General features: G+C 43.9%; 1 protein-coding gene across 3 annotated transcripts in view; it reads left to right on the top strand.

The window, feature by feature from the left end:
* Positions 1 to 16,887, top strand: part of LOC147449853 (Ypt/Rab-GAP domain of gyp1p superfamily protein) — a 57,317-nt gene extending 40,430 nt beyond the window's left edge. Inside the window, exons 6-8 of one of the 3 annotated variants that reach the window (XM_086522218.1) lie at positions 16,225 to 16,326; positions 16,410 to 16,555; positions 16,635 to 16,887. In XM_086522218.1, the coding sequence (XP_086378344.1) occupies positions 16,225 to 16,326; positions 16,410 to 16,532 (225 nt within the window). In that variant the 3' untranslated portion in view covers positions 16,533 to 16,555; positions 16,635 to 16,887. Of the gene's footprint in view, positions 1 to 16,224; positions 16,372 to 16,409 lie in introns of all 3 variants that reach the window. The other 2 variants (XM_086522217.1, XM_086522219.1) reach the window with 2 other exon arrangements.
* Positions 16,888 to 18,987: the final 2,100 nt, after the last annotated feature.

The following is an 18,987-nucleotide window of genomic DNA, read 5'->3' as shown; positions in this document are numbered from 1 at the left end:
TCCTCGTGAACTTAAGAACCAAAACTCCCAAGAACCAAAGTTCCTCGTGAACTTAAGAACCCAAGACCCCAAGAACCACAAGAAGCCACGACTTCAGTGGATGGTCATCACTCGAAGCGGAATGGATACTTCGCTTGGAGGTGATGAGCATGAGAGAGAAGAAGAAGAATTTTCTCCACTAGGGAGGTTTTTCCGACCCTCCCCCTTCCCCATCTACGACAAAGATTACACTAACTCCTATGGAGGAGTTGAAGCAGTTGATTAAGGAAAGACAGTTAGAACGCGAAGAAAGAAAAGCAGAAAGAGAAGCAGAAAGAAAGGCCTACGAAGAACGAAGGGCAGCCATAGATCGTGAATACAAAGAAGGAATGGCGGTGTTGCTAATTGGACTATTTTCTAATTTTTAATGATTAATTTCTTTCCCTAGGATATTTTATTGTGTACACTACTGTTAAAAGATTGTAGCTACAGGAAGCGCCATGAAGAACGGACAACTCTGATGTGTCATTTGATGGGTGACGGTAAACATCGCGAAGGAGTTTCCGTAAGTTCGGTGGAAAGGGGCGGGTTACGAGCGCCCCTGATGCGTCACATGATGGGTGATGGGTGCATCAGAAAGGGGGCATTCCGTAGGTTGAGGAGGAAATCCGAACTGAGTAAGAAAATACGCGTAAGAACGCAAGCACAAGAATAAAGATGGCTTCAAAGAAGCTTTTTACGAAAAGCAGGAACTTTCGCGGGAGGGCAGATGCTTTCCCGCGAGGAAGCTATGTCTGCATTGCATCTGTGCCCGTGTTCTGCACCCGGGGACGCCTGGAATGTATTCGTGTAGCATTGTTTTCACTAACTGAGTGAGTTTTTAAGTTCACACTTTATTTTATAAAGTGGCCGGTCACTTTTAAGTAACCAGCCCTCTTATAATAAAAAAAAGCAATGCTCTAAAAATCCTACGTTAAAACTCTACAAAAAAAAAGCCTACGCAAGGCTGGCTCAATTTAGCGATCTCTCTCTCTCCTCTCGCTAGGGGCGCCAGGCTTTTGCTTTTCGGCTCCTATTCCCGCCGGGTGCAAGGGCCTATAAAAGGGCAGTTAGCGTTCCAGTTTTACACACGCCAGGAGCAGCAGGAGGAGTTAGCGCTGAGAATTTGGAGCAGTCATTGCGAAGGAAATTCAACAAGTGTTCGTGTGACGACTGAGTACGGAGGTCGCTTTCCCGAGCAAGGAGCTACAGGTATAATTTGTTGATACGCATTGCGAGCTATTGCTTTGTGTGGTTGTTTTTGCAGGAATCCTCCCTCATGGGAAGTACGACCTTTGCGTCTAAGTCCCTCTCGGGAAGTACGGCTTCGCGCCTAAGTCTCTTACGGGAAAGTACGGCCTCGTGCCTAAGTCCTTCACGGGAAAAGAACGACCTTCGGGTCTAAGATTACCGAATGGAGGGGTTTCCTCGGATTCTTGTGCTTGTATATGAACTCTCCTTGAATAAAGAATACTCTTGACGGGGGGGGACCAACCCATCTTTTGGTCCCCAATACTGTGTCGATCTTCTCCCTTCTCTCACATTTACAAAGTATTTTATTTTTCAGATTTCTAAGTGCTCGTGTACGCTCCCGTTTTGTGACAGGCAGCCATAAAGCGTCCGTACGACTTGGAAGAAAAAGAAAGTCAAGCCAAATTTGATCGCGAGAACAAAGCAAGACAAGCAGAGAACAAAGTTCTCAAAGAAAAGAGCGACCAACACAACAAAGAGTTCTGGCGACTCTTTTCTCAAGTTCAGGCATAGATGCAAGAAATTTGGGGAAAGGAGACTCTCAGTCTCTTCTTCTCCAACGCATGATACACAGGATTTGCATGATTGTGTGAAGCATGATGATTGGATGTTAATGATGAGCATGATGATTTACATGATCAAGGTGTGATTTCTCACAAGTATGATGAGTTGCATGAAGATGATGTGATTGTTCACCATGATGATGTGTTAGTGGATGCTTTTTCTAGCAAAGCTAACCTCGTTGTAGATTCGATCAATCACGAAGAACCGATCTTGGCTTTCGAGTCGAGGTCCAAAGAACCCCCACGGGACGATTCGATCATTCAGGAAGAACCGATCTTAGCTCTCGAGCCTTGGTCCACAAAACCCTCACAGGAAGTATTATGTGTTCGCATGATTGATACGCACGCATTGTTCGAGTGTTTTATTCGTGACCGTTTTCTGTATTTTAGTCAACATCTTTATGTGATCCCTTTTTCTAGGCATGACATATTGTATGTTGAGCACGTTTCTCTCATGGATGAGCACGAATGTATGCGGATTGTTCATGAAAAGCTGAAAAGTTTGTATGTCAGGAAGTCACATTCTATGTCTCTTCCTTGGCATGACACAGTTTCCGAAAGAGCACATGAAAGTATGAGCACCAAGCATGGGCATTTCCGTTGTGAATTGCCACGGTTGATTGATTTCGATCATAAGAGAGAGATTCGATCTCATTGCTTGCGTGTATGTGGCGAACGGTTTAGCATTTGGTCTATTTGTTCATCTACATTGCATGCACAGTCTTTGAGGAAGACGAGATTTTTTCCACTCACTTTTCATGGAATGGTGGGTTTGTTCATGGTTTTGTGTTGGAAATGGTTTCAAGAATTTTTAGCCATGGAGATTCTTGAAGAAGAAGGAAGTATGACTCTAGACGAAGTTGAAGCATCGAAGGAGCCACAAAAGACTTTGTGTCACTTTCGGCGCGGCCCAAAGAAGCAAGCGTTGCAGACCTTTATGAAGTTCAAGTACCGCACGACCCACACATCAGAGTGGGCTGGCGAAGAGTCCCTTCCAGGATTCCGGATGCTATTGGCGATCTCCCTCGACGCCATACAGTTCGGTACCAGTACCTCACTTTGAAAAGGAGGGGATGTCACGTGACACATCCAACCCTATGTGTCCGTGGACAAGCTACAACATAGCAAGGGTTCAATTCAATCAAGTCAGTCTAGATTAGAAGTGATTTGGCACTTTTGTGAGTCTGTTCGCAGACCGTGCATGCCCAATCACTTAGTATAGATGCATATCCTCTTGTTGCACATCATGATCATCATTTTTCCCATCAGAATCCATTAGAATCAGTTAGGGAAATTTTCCAATGATTTTATCCTATTTTCTCTATTTTTGACATTTTTCACTTATTATTTTTAAGTGACTTCCCAACAAAAGTAGGTAGGGCAATTTTGTTAAGTTTGTATATAAGCAAACCCAAGTTAGCACTCAATGGCAGAAGAGGCAGCAGGAGCACCTTGCTCAACAGGCAACTTCTCAGTAGAACCTTGGTGGATTCCCTCCAAGCAAGATCCCGGCGTTTTCTCCAAGCAGCAGATTCCTATCCCTAGCGTTTTCAACAGCATTCATCGTCGGAAAGTCAGCCCTTGGCGTTTTTGCATCAGATCATCGTTGGAAAGACCAGCCCTTGGCGTTTTTGCATTCATCTCTGGAAAGTCAGCCCTTGGCGTTTTTGCATCAGATCGTCGTTGGAATGACCAGCACATGCCTGGCGTTTTTCACATGCCCAACGTTTTTGGAAATGCAAGATCAGCTAGCGTTTTTGGTCAACCTCAGTCTCTAGCGTTTTGGATTTCAGCAATAGAAGACTTGCAGATTTACCCCACAAGAAGTAGTAAATTCAGCCCACAAGAAGTAGTAGATTCAGCCCCGTAAAGATCTTCAGTTTTCAGCCCTAAACCTGCAGATTTTCAGCGTCAAAGATCCACATAAACAACCCCCCAAATCAGCGTTTTTGGACTAGTCGTAGAGTTTAGCCCATAGCGTTTTTGGACAGCAGTAGAAAGATTGCAGATTTCAGCCCTTAGGTCGACTTCGTCATCACCGTCGTCATCGTCGACATAGCCTAGACTTGCATTAGTCACATGCATTCAGTTTGTACCAGTTTGTGCAATCATAAGTAGACCACTCTCGCCGACGAGTGGGGCCTTCGGAGGAGGGTTTTACAACGTCTCTGGTGTCGTATCTCTCTTCTCTCTCTATCTCTCAGTCTCATACACTTGCACGCACAGTGTCCATTCACTTTGTCTGTGATCATAGCATTCTCTCATTAAGAACGGAAGGCTCTACCTTCCATAAGAACGAAAAGGAACCTTGAGCACAGTTCGGAGCACTCATCTTGAGCAAAGTGCAAACATTCATTCCGCTGCACTTAACACTCTATTCATGGGTCAGTGTTTTTGAAAGTTGTAGACACATCTGGGGAAACAAAGACATCGGAAGAGGTTGGCCCAGCAAATGTTATGGAATTATGCATGGACAATGCAACCAATTGTGTTGGCGCTGGGGAGATGATTGAAAGGGAGTGGAAACACATTTTTTTACAAGATGTGCTTGCCATTGCTTGGACCTTTTATTTGAGGACATTGGGCATATTGGCTGGGTTTCAAAAGTGCTTGAGGATGCAACAAAGATTGTCACATTTGTGACAAGAAAGTCTACTGTGTTGGCATTGTTTCGGCAACTTAGCAAGGACTCGGTGAAGCCGTCAGCCACTCGATTTGCGTGCTACTTTATTATGTTGGCCAATCTTGTGGATGAGAGATGCATGCAAGGTATGCGCAAGCTTATGATTAATGACAATTTGTGAAGATGAAGAGATCCAAGACTGAAAAGGCCACTGAGGTCTCTAACATTGTGTTTAATGCATGCTTTTGGCAAGAGGCTAGGTTGATTTTGAAAATAACTGCTCCAATTTTGAAAATTTCTCGTTTGGCTAACAGGGAAGGAGCCACCATGGGGCTTATGTATGAGCTTACGGATTGCATGGTAGAGCAAATTGAAAACATGTAAGGCATTGATGCTGCAAGGATGAGAGAGATTAGGGATGTATGCATTGAAAGATGGAAATGTTGCACACACCATTACATGCTGTTGGATACATGTTGCATCCTATATGGTGAGGAAGAGGGTAAGACAGTGATGGCGAGGTGCATGAAGGATGGATGACATTCTTGGACAGGTACACCAAGGGTGATTTGACCTTGCAAGGCACCCTAATTGATGAGTTTGACATTTATAAAGCTGAAAACAAGTCATTTGCTCATCCAATTGCAAAAGATTCAAATAGGATTCAAGAGGGGGTGAAATGGTGGGAAACTTTGGGGCTTGTACACTCGCTTTGCAAGCTCTTGCTTTGAGGGTGCTTTCTCAAGGGACATGTGCCTCTCCAGGTGAGAGAAATTGGAGCACCTTCTCTCTCATTCATACCAAGAGAAGGAATAGGCTACTCCCATCTCATACAAAGAAGCTTGTGTACATACACACGAACTTGAGGCTCATATCCAAAATCAAAGAGCGCGGCTATGAGAGAATGGAGGTCACATTGGAAATGCTCAATAAGAAAAAAGATGAGGACCGCTTGCTTGTCTTGCATGAGATTTAGGAGGCCATTGCATAGAGTACTACAGATGCGATAGAGCCTATTCCCATTGCTGGTACCAGTCATATTGGAGCATCATGCTCAATTGGTGGTGATGAGGATGAGGACGTGGACGAGGACGAGGACGATGCTGCTTATGACGATGAGGATGTGAGCTATGGTGAGAGTTAGAGCTCACTGCACATGGGCACTTGCTTTTGGACCATGGTTTTGGACATTTACTTATGTCGTATGGTGTTCAGTGTTCACTGCTGACTCTAGTATGTATAGTTAGATTCTAGCTGATAGTCTCGACTCTCTACTTATGTTTTGGATTCAGCCTTCAAGAGACTACACTTTTAAATGTTTTTTGGCTTGCTTCTACAGTGACTAGTCCTCACTCCTTTTTGTTTGGAGGTTACTTTATTACTTAGAGGCACCATCTCTCCCCTTTTTATTCTCTGTGGTTTTGGTTTTGTCTTTGTGTATAAAGTTTTTATGATTTTTTCTTTGTATATAAAGTTTTAAACATGGTGCCCATTGCCTAGTGCCAGGTGGTGTAGTATGTAGCATCCTATGTAGTAGGCTATCTGAAAGACTGACATGTGGAATTTCGAGTAGTCTGATCCGTACTTATTTCGTACTTTCGTACCCGTGTGCGTCCGACGTGTGGAAAAACTATGTCCGTAAGTAAAAGGGACCTTGAGCACAGTTCGGAGCACTCATCTTGGGCAAAGTTGAACATTCACTTCCGTTGCACCTTACACTTGGGGTGTCCAAGTTTGTTACTCTGTGTGTGTGTGTGTGTGTGTGTGTGTGTGTGTGTGTGTGTGTGTGTGTGTGCGCTTTTCACAGAAACACCAGCACTAGCAACAAGGGGTACCTCTTTCGGGAATTCGCAAGTGATCGAGAGAAGCCAATACACGGAGTTTGCTTTATTGCACTTAGAGCGACAGGTACCGATTGTGAATTCATGATGCGTGGTGTTGTTTCGTGTTTGTGCTTTTGTAGGTACTCCATTACGGAGAAGGAGCAAGGAGGCTTCGGGCTATGCTCAGAGATTTCGAAAACGGAATCAAGAACAATTTTGTAGGGCTTCACGCTCTAGGTACAGACGGAAACAGAATTAAGAGCTCGTCTCTTGGGAATTGCCCGCACAAGAAGGAACTGACCATTGATTCTGATGATTTAGAATGGAGGGATCACTTCGTTTCTTGTGCTTTGTAAAAAGATTCTCCCTAATAAAGATTCTCTTCAAGGGGGGAAGGGGGGGGGACCAACTTATCTACTGGTCCCAAATACTGTGTCCATCTTCTCTCTCGTCTCTTTTGGTTGAGAGTTTATTAATATCTAGCTTGTTGATTATTCGTGTGCGCTCCCGTTTGTGACAATGGTATTAGCGCTCGGATTCCTCTCTTTCCGTGCAAAGGAGGACGATTCCGGAAAGGAACGGGAAGAACCATGGTGAGCCACGGAAGAACGGCTGAAGATGAACTTCAGGAAGTACGAGTTCAACTCGCGGAATTACAGCAGCTTCTCATGCTGCTGGCTGTCCAAAAGGCTTTGGAAGGAATCAAGAACGTGCAAGGAACAGATGGTGACGTGCATCAAGAAAATATTGCCGGTGGGTAACAACCCGCAAGAGGAAGATGCGGAAAGAGGTGCAGAAGCACAAAAGGGATCTCCGGATCAAGACAAACGGCCTTCCAAGAGCTTGCAAGGGCGAGGAAAAAAGAACTCTCTACTGAACGAATGCAAGGATGTCTCTATCTCTTCTCAAATCATACTCTCCTGATTATACTACTACATTTACTTCTTATACAATATCTAAATCTTCTCCAAAGAAGAAAACTCCTACTACTTCCCTACCTAACACTAAAGAGAAGCCCAAGTTCAAGAAGGATAACCACAAGTGTCACCCCAAGATGCCGGTTTTCAAAGCCGGTGACAAGGATGTCAAGTTTGACAACTACATAGGATGGAGAGACATCTCCAAGATCTAGTGTCTTCCTTGGTCATCCTAAGATGATTCAAAATTGTGAGCCATAAAGAAGTAAAAAGTCGCTTGAACTGTAGCCACATCGTTGGTGTCTCTTTCTGTAGAAGCAGGGTAAACCACCATGTTTGCGCGTTCCCCTTGAGGTAGGATGCCGCCCTCCAGACCTTGGAGTGCTTTGAGTAGTCTCCTCCGGAGTAGGCTATGTCAAACTGTTGGATAAAAGCGAGGACCTTTGGGTATCCTTACAGCGAGATAAACTATCAAACTTTATTGCTTGCCCACTCTCCTTGAAATCCTTAGGCTTCTTGCCCTTGTCCTCGAGAAAATCGTAGTGGTTGGCTCTATAAATGTACCTTCTCTTGGTTGAGAACACCGGCTCATCAAAATCCGAAGTATCTGAGGAGGAAGAGTCCTTGTCCGAACCATCAAAATATTTTCGAGATTTTTTGTGGGATCGGCTCTTCTTTGCCTTCTTCTTGCCTTTGCTATGTCTCCGAGTCTTTCTCCTCTTCTTTCTCTTCCTTTCCTCGTCACTAGACTTAGGGGTAGAAGAACTGTCCGAGCTGTCAGAAGAGGGTGAGGATGAACTGGAAACACCCTCAATCTCACACGCTTCTTGGCATTCTTAAAAGTAGATCTTCGACCCAAGTAGCCTGGATAATCTACTACTCGGCTCTGTTTCCGCGATTGCTTCTTAGTCTTCATGAGTTTGCTGACTCACCATTCTAGTGCGTCCTCAAATTCATCCTTTGAGTACACATTCTGAGTAGATGTTCCTGGTGTAGTCGTCTTCTTCAAAGCTGACTTCAAAGGTGAACGTATAGTGGTACGCCATCCAGAGTGCATCTCGCCAAGTAGACGCTTGACTAAAAATCTCGCATACTTGGTGGGGATCCTTGGAGTACTGAAGCATCTGCTGGGCACAAGCATCAACCTGCTGTTGACGTTGCATCTCCATTCTTTCGTACGTAGATGGAGACGTGCCTTACTCTTCCAAACCTTATGAAGGTGGACGATGTGCATTGGAGTCTTCATTATTCTCTCCCGAACCGGAGTGGTTGGGTACCGCAGTTTCCTCCTGGCAGTATTCGTCGATTGAATCCATGTGTGCTGCGAGTAAAGGGATCGGATGCTTCGTAGAAGAAGAATTGACTGAGCTCTGATACCATTGTAACAGACTTGGATACTCCAAGCTGAGAATCTACCACAACACACGTGAGAAAAGTGAAAGAACTGAACAAAACTGAGAGAGAGAGACAACATGGCACGGCGTAGTTCCGCGCCCAGAGAGATTGACCCCAAAGATTGGCGCCCCTTTCGGTATTTCTTTATTATTAATGCTTCACAAAGTACAATGTCCGAGGGTCCTCTTCTCAACAGTGCTCCCAAGCTAATCTGCCTGAGATTGGTCATCGAGGCCTTGGCAATCAATTTATAGGCCTTGGGCCTTCCAAAAGCAAAGTACATGAAAAGATTCAAGTCTAAAAGCAACTGGGTCCAAAGCTAGCGCTAGAAGCTGCTAGTGTAAGTTTCGAAAATTTGTACGGCTTGCCAGGTCAGCATCGTAAAACACTGATGTCCGTACATTTGTCATGTCATCAACCTTCCACCAAATTTTTAATCCCTTGTGCGATCCCTTACTACTTAGGCCGCATTGGATAGGTCCCATAAGTTGGTAGGAACTGAACTTTTAAAATTGGGCCACTCGGCAAGACTTGAAAGTTGGTAAAACTTCTTCTGCATCGTTCACCAGGGATTTGACCCCTCTGTGTCTGGAGTCCGTCCTTTAGGTCATGCCACGTCATCACTTTGTGACAGGCATTGTACTGAGTCAAAGCAATATAAAGAAATACCGAAAGGGGCGCCAGGGTTTGGGGCCAATGCTCTCTTGGGCTTGAACTCTTGCCACTCCTCGTCTCTCTCTCTCTCTCTCTCTCTCTCTCTCTCTCTCTCTCTCTCCAGTTGTTTTGAAGTGCTTAAAGTTGTCTCGTCTGTTCTTTTCCGTTGGCACGTGTTGCCATCCCGTTACTGTGGTATTAGGGCTCCAAGGTCGTGTGCTTTTCTCGAAGCATATACTGGTCCTATCTAGAAGAGACAGAGCATCATGGTGTTTATGGATTTGACAGAGTACCTCACTTTCTTCTCGACGAGCTTCGCGACATACTTTCACGGCATCTGCAAGGATCTTTAAATGCTGCAGGGTTTCCAACAGTTTCTGAATTACATGTTACTCAGTACCCCCTCCTTCGGCACCAAAAAGCACGAGAGCTTCTTCTAACTGGTAACATTTCAAGCCATCTCTTTCGATTGAGGGAGTCTTTAGGAATATGGTGCAACTATTTGACCCTGATCCAACGCAACCGGCCTTGCCACGGGCGTTGCCCCCACCTCCCCCACCATCATCGCCACCAGGGTACAATGATTGGAGCTCGTATGGATATCCTTATTATTCGTGTCCGAGGTATGCGTCGAATTAGCCAAAGGATTTTATGGATGGCGGGATGACAATCAAATTTTTCACTTTTTTGGGAGTGAAAGATTAGAAGAAAGAGTTGCAGTTCCTATAGCAATTCGACAATATCTATGCTTTGGGGAACTTTACGGAAGAATCCAAGATTTCTCGAGCAGCGGGATTTCTTAGAGTTGATGCTTTGCAGTGGTGGAGTTCAATCGTGACGCAACTGATGCTCCAAGGACATGGCAAGCTTTTAAGACAACTTTTGCACGCAATTGTATTGACTCCTCTCTTTGAATTCTAGATTTTGTCGAAATGGGGCAACTTCAAAATGCTTGCCACAGAACCATGGAAGACTACAACCAAAGGTTTCTCTACGTCTACCTTCCAGTGTCTTTCTTCAAGTTGGTTTCCTTGGAGGACTATTGCGAGTGATACACCATTGGTAGACTACAACCAAAGCTCGACGTCTTACCTTCCGGTGTCTTTCTTCAAGTTGATTCCCTTGGAGGACTATTGCAAGCGATGCACCATTGGACTACCATCACCATTGCAGAAATATAGTCTGTCCAAGCAAGTCTCAACCATTTAAGTGGTTATGGACCATGCTGCGATTGGCTACAAACTTATGAAAGGAAAGCTGGAGCTCACTTCAGAAGCTATTTCGATAAACAATCAGAACTCTCGGCAACAACGAAGAAATCCCCGGGAATCCCGTAAAAGTCAACTGCAAAGGCCTTGTTTGACACACCGTCAATGAGAAACCCTGTTATAAGAAGCATAGTTACAGGGAATGGCCATTTTCAAGTCTCCGTTCCATGTTCCCATTCCAACTTCTCGTTATGAATCCCTGTTCAAGCAAGTCTCAACCATGCAAGTGGTTAGGGATCATGCCTTGGTTGGCTACAAACTTATGAAAGGAAAGCTCGAGTTCACTATAGAAGCGACTTCGACAAACAATCAGAACTTCGGGAAACAACGAAGAAATCCCTTGGAATCACGTGAAAGTCAATTGCAAAGGCCTTGTTTGACACAACGTCAACGAAGAAGTATAGTTACAAGGAATGGCCATTTTCAAGTTTCCGTTCCTCGTTTCCCGTTTCAACTTCCCGTTCTGAATCCCTGTTCCGTGTTTCAAACGTGAGTATCTGTAACAGGGAATGGCATTTCATACTCCTTGACGTTCTTGTTTCCTGTTCCGATTTCCCGTTTTGGATAGCTATGATAAGAAGGCTGATGTTTTGAATGCTTTCAGACTGGGCATACCTTCAGGCTTCAATACGTCAATACATGTCCTCAACGAGCCTCGACATCTTCAGAGCAACCTTTCGCTCCGACAACAGAAAGGTCTCCAGGGCCACCGACGGCTAAGGGACTAGTACCTGATATTTATGGCATAAACCTTGAGAGTTCAAATGAATTGTGCAAAGCATATCGCAAAGTTCACGGCTTGAAAGAAAGCCCTGATTTTCTACGATCCCGGAGCTACTGAAAATTTCATCCATCGAGTATTCTTGACGCAGATGCAATTTGATTATGATTCACAGGGACACGAAATTGAAGCTGAACTAGCTACCGTACAAACTGACAAAGTGGTCCCGCTAATTGGGGCTCTTCCAATGACTATCCAAGGATACCATGGAAAAGCCGATTTCCATATCATGAAGTTGGGCAATTGCGACGTTCTCTTTGGCATGCCTTAACATGACAAGAATGACGCGCACTCCAAATCCGCAACCGTACGATCATCCTGATGCAGAAGGACAAGCCTATCACCCTCAAAGTTTTGTTTGAACAAAAACCTGAATGAATTTTCTAGTTGTTTTCTCACAAAGTGATGACGTGGCATGCCCAATAGACTGTTGACGCGGCAGACAGTAGGAATGCCGCAGACAGCACTGACTAGCTGACGTGGCAGCAGTATGGAACTTGGTGATTTGCGTTGACTTGTTGATATAGCAGAGTGTACGGACTTACGATGGCTGCTGACGTGGCTTGGTTGTATGGATTTCCGCAATTGGCGCTGGTGCTTTCTAAGCTTTTGGAAGACCAGTTGCTTTTGAGATTGAAGTGCTTTTGAGTTTCATGCTTTTGGGGCTTTGCTTTTAGCATCCCTTGTAATCTTTATAAGTGACATAAGGGGGCTCACTTCTCAGAGCATCTGGACACAAAATCTGAGAGCGAGCACCCGCGGGTAGTTTTACTTTGCTCACAGATTAATATAAAAGAAATACCGAAAGGGGTGCTAGTCTTTGGGTCCAATCTCTCTTGGCACAGAACTACGTCGGGCCGTGTCGACTCTCTATCGGTATTTGTGAATTGTTTTAAGGAATCTGTGCTGTGTCGCGACAGAATCTGGACTTGGGGTGTCCAAGTTCGTTACAGTTTTGTATTTAGATACTTCTAAAATTTGTCTGAGAAAGTATTGTTTGAAATGGATTGAATCGCTTGTCTTGGTGCCAATTTGAATTGTTTGACGCCAGTTTTAGTATTGGTTTCAATGACTGGTGATTTGCTCCCCGATGGAGTAGTGGAAATGCTGTTTGATAATGTTTGAACCTTGGAATGACGCAAACCGGATGTCTAGCGAATGCTTTCGTTGCAGACGAGATGTTTGGGGAGCGTTTCGTTGTACGTTGGAAAACCTCTGAACGACGTAGACAGGATGTTTAGGAGTGTTTTAGTTGTATGCTTGGTTGTATCAGCCTTCTCAGGGCTCATACATTTTTAGGTTATTTGCGGGGGGGTTGACGAGGTAGTCGAGTAGCTTCATACCGTAGACCGTCTGTCTCGGGGGAGTGCTTAGGGGCACTGTTTGTTGTGTCTTGTAACATGTATATGTCAACATCTGTGTTGCATTGTGATGTGCCAACCATTGAATGTTCTTAATTGGGTGAGATTGCTTGGGTATGTCATTTTAGTGCATCGAGACACCCATTATAGATCAGTGCTGTAACGGAATGGACACTGCGTGCCAACGGAAAAGAACAAATTGAACAACTTTAACACTTCAAATAACACTGAACTGAAAGAGATGCACGGCACACGAGACGGGGAGTGATGGAGTTCCACCCCAAGAGAGCACTGGCTCCAAATGTTGACGCCCCTTTTGGTATTTCTTTATATTGCTTGAACTCAGTACAACTTCCATGGCTTTGCTTTGCATCCCCCGCGGGTGGACTCCCAGAGTGAGATCCCATGGGTCATATTTAAAGGTCCGTGGCCTCTAAAAGCAGCTTACATAAAAAGCACTAAGCCCATAAGCTTATGGTCCAAAAGCATCTGACGCCAAAAGCTACAGCGTATACTCTAGAAATCCGCACAGTCTGCCACGTCAGCAATAGTCAACGTAGAACGCGGAACTTCGTACATCTTCCACGTCAGCAGTCCAATGCAAATTGCGGGTGATCCGTACAACAGTGCCACGTCATCAGTTGAATTCGCAAGAGCATTGTGTGTGTGTGTCTGGTCTTACTTTATTTTAATGCTTGTAGGTCCCTTGGGCCCCATTGAATGGGGTCTCATAAGTTGGTGGGAACTTCTTCTGCTACTTCTTCACTTAGGGTTTAGGCCCCTTGTCCGGGATTTGCAAGTTGGTTTCATTCTTTAGTGGCTTGACACATCAGCAGTTTGTGACAAGTGCAGTCTGGGTGATGGCTAATTTTACTACGTAAGAATATCAAGAGCTCCGATCTGGAATGAGAAAACAAATTGTCCTTGCGAATGTCCCTTGGAATGACCCTTGAAATTTTTTGAGCTAATTTGAGTTGTTTTGCAGATTTAGTGTAATCATGGACGATTACTCTGCTCTCAAGAAGAGGGAATGTCACAAACTATTGACGTGTCAAGCCACTGAAGACCTGAGCCAACATGCAGCTCCCGGTCAGGGGACCTAAACCCTAGAAGCAGTAGAAGAAGCAGAGTTCTAACCAACTTACAGATCCTTGCTGAGTGGGGCAACTTATTAAAGTCGTGCCAACTTGTGGGACCTCATTCACTGGGGCCCAAGTCCTTAGAACTTAAGTAGGATCCATACACTTCAAGCCCGACGTAAAAAAAGATGACGTGGCACCACTGCATGGTATTCCCACAAATCGTGTTGACAGGCTGATGAGGTGGTAGGCTGTACGGACACCCGAAAAACACGTTGACAAGCGTGCTGATGTCGCAGTACGGATTTTCGCAAAAAGCGTTGACTGTTTTTAGCGTTGGCAACTTTTGAACCAAATACTTTTAGTTTGAAGCTTTTCCTGTAAGTTGCTTTTGTGCTGAGGGCTCGCGTGGAAGTGTAGAGCGTGAGTACCGGCATTCTAATGAGTTGAAGCAATATAAAGAAATACGGAAAGGGGCGCCAAGGTTTGGGGCCAGTGCTCTCTTGGGGTGAAATTCTCTCTCTCTCTCTCTCTCTCTCTCTCTCTCTCTCAGTTCAGTTGTTTTGAAGTGCTTAAAGTTGTCTCGCCTGTTCTTTTCCGCCTGTACTCCATCTTGTCGACTTCTCCTGGCGGGAACAGGCCATGCTCTTTCCCCGATGCCTTAGAAGGAGGTCTGGAATCTCTGTTGGTTTTTGCTTCTCCCCCGTTGGGAGTCGGGTTGACTTCATCTTCTTGAAGTCGGATAGTCGGTGGAATAGTTTATTCTTTACCGGATGCGTTCCGAGAGTCCATGTGGTGTGCGGAAAAGGGATCGGATCTTTAGATTGTTTGAGTTTTGATACCATTGCAATAGGCTTGGACACTAAGCATCAAATCTACAACAACTGTATTGAACTTGAAGAGAGAGAGAGAGAGAGAGAGAGAGAGAGAGAGAGAGAGAGAGAGAGAGAGAGAGAGGATACGAAGCGGTGGAGTTCTACTTCCAGATGCATTGGCCCCAAAGATTGGCGCCCCTTTCAGTATTTCTTTCTTATTGATGCTTCACAAGGTACATTGTCAGAGGGTCCTCTGTCTCTGCACTGCTCCCAAGCTAATTTGCTAGAGAAGAGGGTCTTGGCTTTGTATTTAAAGGCCCCTGGCCGAAAAGCTAGTCACATGAAAAGCTATGGCTCCCAAAAGCAACAAACACCAAAAGCTAGTGCCAATTGTCCTTTGCACAATACACTGTACAATTCAGCCATGTTAGCACTTTTCTGCGTTTTACGGGATTTCTGTACAGCCTTGCCACAGCGGCACGTTGCACAAGTTTTTTGGGGGTCCTCTGCTTTAATTTAGGGTCCGGGCCCCTCGGCCGTTATTTGTTATTTAGAGGGGGTTAGGTTATTAAATCCTAGCCCCTTTGGTCGTCTCGGCCAGGCATGCCACGTCACAAACTTGTGAGGCAATGCTTTTTGAAGTTGGGATTGAGGGACACATGAATGTGCTTCGGTGGACAAGAAATTTTTCGTAGATTTGCTAGCCTCAGCCTTGCAACTAAGGAGGAGGGGATGTCACAAGCAGATGGCTCTATGTGTTACATGGACATGCTACACCGACTTCCAGCTGTTGATAGCAATTTCTTAGAGTCTAGGAGATTTAGTACCGGGAATTTTGTGAGCGTGTTCGCAAGACCTACATGCTCATAGACATTCCATTAGATTAGGTTTTCCAGTTTTGGAACCCTCTTGAATAAATGGTTTGAATGTGTTTTGACGGTTGTTTTTACACTTAGTGGGCATTTGGCAACATGGGCATGTAGCTTGTAGACTAAGAAAGCCCATGAAATCTTCTATTGAAACCTTTATGAGCTCATTCGCAAGTTTGTAGATTCATTAGATAAGTTAGGACTCTTACATAACCGCTTTTCACAACTGATTGTACAAGGTACAGGTGGCAACCGGTGGTGTATGTAAGCTGACTAGGATTAGTAGTTCATGTGTTTACAGTCACATATTATCAGAAATCATGGTGATGCATGTGAGCATGTTCAATCAATCAGACGTATAGCCTTAAATGAGTGACAACAAAAGTCTAGATGTAGAGTCTAAGTTTGCAAGGCCCTCTTTCCTCAAAGCCCCCCTCCCCCTTCCCCCTTTTTTTGTTTCCCATCCCCGTGGGGTGCTTGTAATAGAAATGTATTTTCCAATTATGAACTAAATGAGATTTTGAGTCGTCAGAGTCACCTGACCAGACAGAGAAAAGGGGTTACGGAACCAACCCTTTTTTACATGCAAAGTCAGGACATCATCAGGAAAATTTCTGAACGCCAGTGTCTACGGTGCTTGCGCTTGCCTTTGACTCCAGATTATTCATGAAATTGGAAAAGCATCTTTTGTTTTGTATGCATGCGCACACTTGTACAGGTGCACCTTGAATGCTCTGCTGCTTTTCAGGATGTTCCCGTGTTTATGTTTTCCAGGAAAATTGATTTCATATATTGTTCTGTACATAGATGAAAGAAGAGGAGTTACTTTTGACACAGCAATTATTTGAGGTCATCAGTATCTTTCAAACTGCAACTCGCCATCTTTTTGATCCCGATGCTCTCCTGAAGGTCTGATGTGCCAATCTCAGAACGGGTTCACACACTCAGCAACTGGTATGTATACTGACGTATAGGAGTTTGATTTGTAACAGGTGGCCTTTGAGAAGCTGGGAACAATGACCACCCATACAATAGCAAAGCATCGCTCAAAGCAGCAAGTAGCTGTCATGGAAGAGCTACAACAAAGAGTTAAGAGATTAAACACATCCTCATAATGCCCAATACATCGTGTTTACAGGTACCCATTATTGCAACAAAAGGGGAAAATTGGTGTTAAAGGTGGAATATTGTGTGGATCTGATTCAGTTTATATGCAGTCGGGAGGTCTTGCTTTATGAGATTCCAATAATTGGAGACTGTGTCCATAAGAGGTGACAATATGATTTGTTACCATTGTCGGTGGAGCCTTGTTGTGATACATATGTGTTGCTTTCAGAGAGCTGCCTTGGCTGTACTGGTCGAGTGTCGCATAAATTTTCACAGCATGTTCGAGCTGTAATAAGGAGGACCAAGTTACCATGGTCAACTCTTTTGTAACTAAAAAAGAAGAGGTCAATTGTGGTTTTGTCTTGCCTGTGTCAATTCTTTACATCTGAAGATAACTAGTAAGCAGTCATTACATATCTTGAAGATAACTAGTAAGTAGTAATCAGGCTTCACCATTTGTGTGTGCTGCTATAGGGTCCTGGCTGGCCTCGATTGTCTGTATTGTTATCTTCATAACAAGTGTTCAGCTTCAAGTATAGCATTGTTATTTTTTGTAGCACCAAAACAAGTAATTATGTGGAAGGCCTGATATTGCTCGCAAGGTATTTGATTTTCCTCGAAGAAATAGGTTTATGTTGTTTTTTCTCGCACGACTTTGGCTTGAGGATCAGTAATGTTACTCCCATCGGAGTGAAGAATTTTGAAGTCTACTTTTATGCATAGCTGAATGCGTGGGATTCCTGTTTTTTTCCCCAAGGAAACAGAAGCTCATCCTTGTCATAGTAAAATATTATTTGAAACGGCAAAAGCAAATATCTTGGGGAGTACTATAACCTTACTACATGCCCCTATTCAAGTTTAATCGGTCGTGAATTTAGGAGAGCTTTTATTAAAGGTTGCAAATGCATGGTGAGCCTTGCATGCAAGATGAGTTGCCTCGATGCAAATCATCCTTCTCTTGATTGGATTAAGGATCAATATACTCGATGCAAATCATCCTTCTCTTGATTGGATTAAGGATCAATATAAAGTTCGTTCTCGAGACCTTCGTCACTTTTGAGTTCTGAAGGGTTGAGATATGTTGAAGTCTGGGTGGCCTCATATGGATTGGTCTTTTTGTTTTTTGGGAAGAATCCCAAACTCCGATCAAACTTTTTGATTGATGATAAAACCGAGGGAGTCAATGAGGGCACTTTATCAAAACACACATAGCCAAGAGTTCTTGTAAGTCTCTTATTTATGCAAGTCATTCATTTCTTCACTTGAGAGACTGGATAAATTTGCTCTAGATCTCCTAAAGATGGCGATTAAATTTAAGAATGGGTATGTTAAAGCAAGAGGTAGGTGCGAGCAAGCTTGACATTGGATTACTCTTGAGCTTGTTCTTTCTTGTGTCTTTTTCTAGAAAATAAAGGAAACATCAGCTTTTCTATTGTCCGAAGGAATTTTATAAGTTTATGAAAATAGGCCTTCCTATGCATCAGCACTCTACCTTCTAGGAAACCCCCTCCCTTTCTCCTCATACTTCTGTATTGTATTTGATATTTTTCAACACTTTGCTTAATAGTAGACCTTAGTATTTTTTAACTTTTTGTGCATGGATCAACCTTATTAGCTGACTATCGTGAATATTTTAGGGTGTTGTAAATTGAGACCGTCGTTTATTTGTTGCTTTTTGTTGGCCAATACCAGTATCCTCGTTGAATTTTATTTAGATTTTATGAGGAATTTGCCAAGATCCCAAAAGACAAAATTGAAGGTTGTGTGCACGTAAGAAGTTAGTGTTGTATCGACTATTGGATGCTTGTCTCTCCGCGTTTTTTGAAAGGAAGAATCTTTAAAAGATCCATTAAGATTCGTTCCCCACTTTTTAAAATCCCCTCCCCTCTCTCTCTTTCTCATCATGCATGCAATAAAAAAAAACTCTAGAGTTGAGATCTTCTGTTTATATGCGAAAAGCCTCTCTTTCTCTTTCTCACTCTCTCTCTCTCACACACACACACACACACATACACACACACACACTCAAAATGTGTAGTACGTCTTTGATGAATTCTATGGCAATTCATGTGATGTAGTCTTCTACACAAAAAGATCTTGCTCCTTCTCAACAAGGTTGTGTGTTTGTATCCACATCTAGTACTATCCTCAGGTGCAAAGATTGTTGGCGGCAAGGGCTAGAGTGATTTTTCTTTTGAGAGGCAACTCTCTCTCTCTCTCTCTCTCTCTCTCTCTCTCAATGTGCTTCTGGAAAACCTGTGATGACTAGGTGGTGGGACGTGTTTCCATCCAACTCTTAAGGCGTGTGGCCTTATTGAAGAGGTCAAAGGAGAGTGTTGATGTGTGTAACACAATGAGGCCTTGCTAGTTGTGGGCTACTATTGATAAAGGACAGGGCGAGACTCAAAATTGCTAATCATCACAAATTTTCATTACTTCGTTAGCGTAGTGGCTTTTTGTGAA

Source organism: Adiantum capillus-veneris, chromosome 10 (assembly GCF_014529385.1).
Source record: "Adiantum capillus-veneris isolate H3 chromosome 10, ASM1452938v2, whole genome shotgun sequence".
NCBI classification, from domain to species: domain Eukaryota; kingdom Viridiplantae; phylum Streptophyta; class Polypodiopsida; order Polypodiales; family Pteridaceae; genus Adiantum; species Adiantum capillus-veneris.
Note: the sequence above shows the minus strand (reverse complement) of the source record. Positions and strands in the feature narration are given on the sequence as shown.